Raw genomic sequence first — 5,005 nt, forward strand, 5'->3', positions numbered from 1 at the left:
CAGCTGCACAAGTCAGCGGTGGCCGGTAGGGGCAACCTCACCAGGGTAGCCGCAGCCCTATTGCTGCAGATAGGGGAAAGCGTGAGTGCTGCACGTGCAGGCGCGGTGCAAGTGTGGCTGCCCGCAGCCCTCCCTGGCCCCACACCCCATGCCTGCTGGTGGTGTGAATCAGCGGCCCGTGCTGACCACAGCCTGCCACTGAGGCCGGGCGCACAGGTGTGCACTTGTTAGCCATAGCCGTTACACTGCGCCCTTTACCGCTGGTGCCGCTGCTGCCGCGATGCTGGCTGCTGCTGCTGCTGCTGCCGCCGCCGCTGGGCTTCACTTCGTAAGTCTTGGTCAGCACCATGCTGATGCGACCACTGCGATGAAATGCAGCCATCTCTGGCGGGTAGGCATCCAGGAACTTCTGATGATCCAGGATGGGGGCGTGACACAGGATGTTGTGCAGCAACCGGTGGAACCAGCGAAGCCCAACCTTGATGTCAGTCTGAGCCCTGTTGTCCCGCTCAAATTTGGTCTTGCTGCCGAGGCTGTTGCAGTGGTCCTGGACCTGCAGGTAGATGGAGCACCGGGGCCGTGATCAATGCAGTTGCATGGGAAGCAGGGGTGTACATGCCAGCACCATTGCGGCCCGGCCCTGTTGGCTGGCTGCAGTCCACACAATGACTGCAGCTGTTTGGACAAGCGTCATGCCTGGAATTCGACAGGTGCTGCACTGCTGCCTCGCACTCTGACCCCTTGTTCCGTTTGCCTGCTCTCTTGGCGCCCGGCTGGGTTGTCTTGGTGGCCCCTCTAACGGTCCCCTCTACATGGGAAAAAGCTTGCAGCAGGTGCTCCTCTGCATCCCCACACCCACCCAGTTCGGTACGGCAAGGAACACTACTGTTGACCCGTGGGTGCTGCAGTAGTCCTGTGACCACTGCACGCGCCCTCCTAATACCTCACAAGCTTGGCTGCTCATTGTCTGATTGGCCACCCTGCTTGCAACCCCGCTTTTCCCCTAGCCAGCGGCATGCACTGCCAACGGTTTCCTGGCTGCCTTGTTACCGTTCCTCCTGTGTTTTGCAGGTGACCTTGACGCTGTCTGCAACTGTAGCTTCCTAACCTCCTCCTCCTTTTCCTTCTGCTGTTGGTCTCCTGGCCGGACTCGCCAATCTTGCAGTACAGCAACTCGCCCACCCCCCACACATGCCCCAACACCCTTCACTGGCATTCTTACCTGGATGAACCAGTCCGCCTTCAGCAGCCCGTCCGGTGTAAGCGCCAGCGCAGATGCCATGGCTTCCAGGAGGCTGTGCAGGTCCTCGTAGCTGTCGAAGTCCTTGTCCGTGCAGCGCTCGCCGAGCACAACCAGCTCCCTGAACATTGTGGAGCTGAGCGATGGGATGGAGGTGATTGAGTCCAACAACTCTCCAGATTCTGTGGTGGCCGCCTGAGCAGGGAAGAGCGGGCAATGACAGGTAGCGAGTATGTTTTGTGTAGGGCAGCAGTACAAGTTCGTCTCCTCTAGCCTCGCACAGTCCAGTCTCCTGTGTCCCAGAAACTGTTCCGATTCTGTGTCACCGCAGCACCCCGCATGCCTTGAAAACCGACATACACCCGGGTGAGCGCCTCAAACGCCCACTTCTCCAGGTGTGCACCTGAACACAACTTCTGCATGTATTGGCCCAAGCCTCTAGGGCCTCCTGGTTGGTAAACATGCGCTACTCAGAAGGTATTCCTGATGTACATGGGCATGTGTTGGCATTACACCCATACCTGCAGCACCTGAGCAAATAGCGGGTTATCCAGATACAGCCTGCCGTTTCGCTCGGTGGTGAAGTTGGCCAGCAGCGCCTCGAACGCCAGCGGGAGCTTGGCGCGCTCCACTCCAGCCATTGTGTCCACCAGCTCGCGCAGGAGCAGCACCTGTGAAGTAGGCTGGCCCAGCACTTGCAGTACCATGCGCATGTCCGCCAGCACCTGAATAGGGATCACATGCGGCAATCAGGGATTGCTAGTCGAAACCGTCTGGCTCCACCAGCTGCCGTTCAACATGCAAGCAGCACACTCTTTCACAGCCAGCGCCTGACCATGCTTTGTACCCGTTCCCATTTGCAGGATTGCATTATGCAGGCCCCACCTCGGGAATGAGCTTTCCTCTCAGGGTTTGCTCGACCAGCTCCGCAGCTGTGATAGCCGTCCCTAACCGCCCCCTCCACTCCTGGCACAAGTAGGCAAGCATGGCGATCTGCTGTGGTGACTGCCAGAGCAGGTCGCTTGGCAGTGGCGGATCCCAGCTCGCGGCCTGGGCCTTTAGCTGCTCCCAGGCGACTTGCAGCACGTCCTTGGACACCATGGGGCTCAGGTTGAGTTGGGAGTGGTACGTGATTAGGGCAACACCGTTGGTCTGCGGCCATGCACAGCAGAGAGGCGTTCGGCTCTACAGAAGCTACAGTCATGGGTAGGACAGGCTGGGGGGGAAAGACGAACGCCAGAATATGCGGCTATAAGCAGAGCTCCGCACTGAAAGCTGACATGCCCACAGCATTCACAAGCGTTGCAAGCAGGCATGCATGCACGCCGTAACCACAAGAGACAGGGATGCCAGTTTGTGTTCACACAATTGCTAGTAGATCAGCAACAAAATTGAGTTCACACCGACACACGGCTGCTGCGGTTCACAACACCACCGTGTCAGCTGTGCTGCCAGCAATGTTGGCCCAGAAGCACGACGCACCACTGCCGAGGGCCTGGATGCCTAGCTTCAGGTCTGCTATCCGCACATCCGTTTTCTTGCTCGCCTTCTCTAGCATGCACGTTACATAAACCCAATTGTTACAACTGCCTAGGAAGATATGTCGACGTGTTCACAGCAACAATGAAGGTCCGTGGCCCACCATGGCTCTTGCTATACACACAACGAGTGACCACTCAGTCCTTGCGCCCAATCGGTCTGGCGCGCCTATGACACACTGTCACGCCGCAAGAAGACGTGTAAACAACTCCGGGTCACACATGTTGCGTGGCGCCAAGGGGTGTTAAGAGGCAAGGCCCCAGTCCTGAAGGGCCCCCCATAATAACCTCCCTAGCATCACAGCAGACTAGTGCAACCAATAGATCTCGTCAAGGCGAAGCGATTGATGTCCATATTGGCACGTTTTAGCCACTGGTGAAATTGTATCGGGACCCCTTCGACATTGTTCCCGGAGCCCCGGACCCACCACCCCACATGCTGCCGTACAACCAACTTTGGAGACCAATAACTTATGTATTCCTGGGTCCATTTGCATTCTGAAAGCAGATATAGAACGCTCCCGTCTAGCTCTTTGAGAATGAAGCATATGCACCCCCCCAGAAGTGCCTAACCCCCCCTGCTGCAACACCAATTGCTCACCGGGGTGACTGCAACGTTGGCCCATAGCGTCGCCATGGAACTGCCCGTGACGGCCCAGGCGACCCAGTGGGGGCTGTCCAGCAGGAGTCCCTTGAAGATGCTGCAGTACACACGACAGTTGAGGGAAGGAAAATGGTCCATGTGTCAGCTCCTTTGTGTCGTACGCCTGCTGTAGGCATGAGTGCAGACCTCTGCCCCTTGTGCAATATGCTTATGTTGTACAATTGAATCTCGCAGTGATCTCCCCTTAGTGCCTTCTGCCCCTCGTGTGAAGCTCCACCTGGGCGCGTTTCACTGGCCATTGCCCCTCATCCTCGCCCATGTGATCACACGACACGGTTAGGGAAACCTTGTGCTGATTTACCGCCGCATGTGCCGCACTGCATCCTCGTCCAGTGTTGAGCCGCGTACAGTGACTTTTCGCCGCGGACTTTTGCCGGGCGACTTTTTGCCGGGCGACTTTTTGCCGGGCATGGCCCGTTCAAGCAGGTAAAAACTCTGCGCCTCGTCAACCAGCAGGAAGTTCAGGCGGTCCCGTGGCAGGCGCCGCATGAAGTTCCGAATGGCACCTGCTGCGGTGACAGCCGAGTTGCCGCTGGGTGCAGGCGTGCTGGCGGCAGCAGAGAGCCGCTGGTCGGCGGCACTCTCCTTGAGTACAGTGAGGAATTCCTTAAGGAAGCCACTGACACCTCTGCTGCGATCACAGCCCAAGCAGTTCACGCGCAGGAAGTTGGGCTCTGAAAGCACCGTGCCAGCGTGCTGCCGGCCACTGCCGCCGCTGCTGTAGTAGGTGTTGGCCACAGCAGGCAGAACCTCCTTGAGCATGTAGGACTTGCCAGTCTGCACAACGGGCACAAGATGGGCGCAAGATGGTAAGCGTGCATTCCCCTTGGTCGCTCAGCTGTGCATTACTCAATAGTGCACAAAGCTGCATGCATCACCCATCTACCACGCCTAATCTTCTCACTCCAAACCCTGTTCCATGTGGGTTGGACACAAGCTGCACAAGGAGCTCTCCGTCCTTGGTCAGGCCGTTATATCCCACCTTGACCAGACCGTTGATGAACAGCGGCCGGATGGGTCTCCCCATACAGTACTCATCCTCGGCAAGGTCCAGCCACTTCTTCAGCTCAGCTATCTGCCTGCCCTTGGGGTCCAGGAAGAACATGCTGTTCACGCCAGCACTTGTGGCAGCTGCAGCACTGACAGTGTCCATGGGCTCAAAGAAGAACAGGTCCTGGTTCTGCGAGTCTTGCCGGAGCTGCAGCTTGCAAGCTGGCAGGCCTGCAGAAGGATAGCCCATCATGCCCACAAGGCGCATACACATTAAACAACCAGCCGCTGTCACCCAGTTGCAATGCATGCAGGATCACAACGAAGGGGTGCAGAGCAGCAAAGTGACGAAGCAACTTCAAGCTGAATCAAGCCAGAAGTCACACCCCTCAGTAGCAAGAGGGTGTATGTCATGCAGAACACTGAACCGCCCCTTTATGGTAGAGAAAGAGTGTGCTGTCACACAGGGCTGCACAATCGCAGGCCCAACAGGCTGGAACGTGTAACTGCCGAGAGTGCTTCCAGGCGTGGGGGCACGTCCAAAATTGGTTGTAGCAGCTGTTGGAAATATGC

The 5,005-nt window shown here is 57.6% G+C and overlaps 1 protein-coding gene across 1 annotated transcript; it reads right to left on the reverse strand.

The window, feature by feature from the left end:
* Nucleotides 1-41: 41 nt before the first annotated feature.
* Nucleotides 42-4,706, reverse strand: VOLCADRAFT_108781 (uncharacterized protein; the record flags this gene model as incomplete). The annotated part of the gene is made up of 8 exons (XM_002959824.1): nt 42-88; nt 187-553; nt 1,223-1,435; nt 1,762-1,965; nt 2,126-2,392; nt 3,380-3,479; nt 3,744-4,219; nt 4,425-4,706. Coding segments are annotated over 8 exons (1,956 nt in total), but the record flags the coding sequence as incomplete, so codon positions are not given.
* Between the last annotated feature and the right edge of the window lie 299 nt (nt 4,707-5,005).

Source organism: Volvox carteri (genome assembly GCF_000143455.1).
Source record: "Volvox carteri f. nagariensis unplaced genomic scaffold VOLCAscaffold_909, whole genome shotgun sequence".
Taxonomy (NCBI): Eukaryota; Viridiplantae; Chlorophyta; class Chlorophyceae; order Chlamydomonadales; family Volvocaceae; genus Volvox; species Volvox carteri.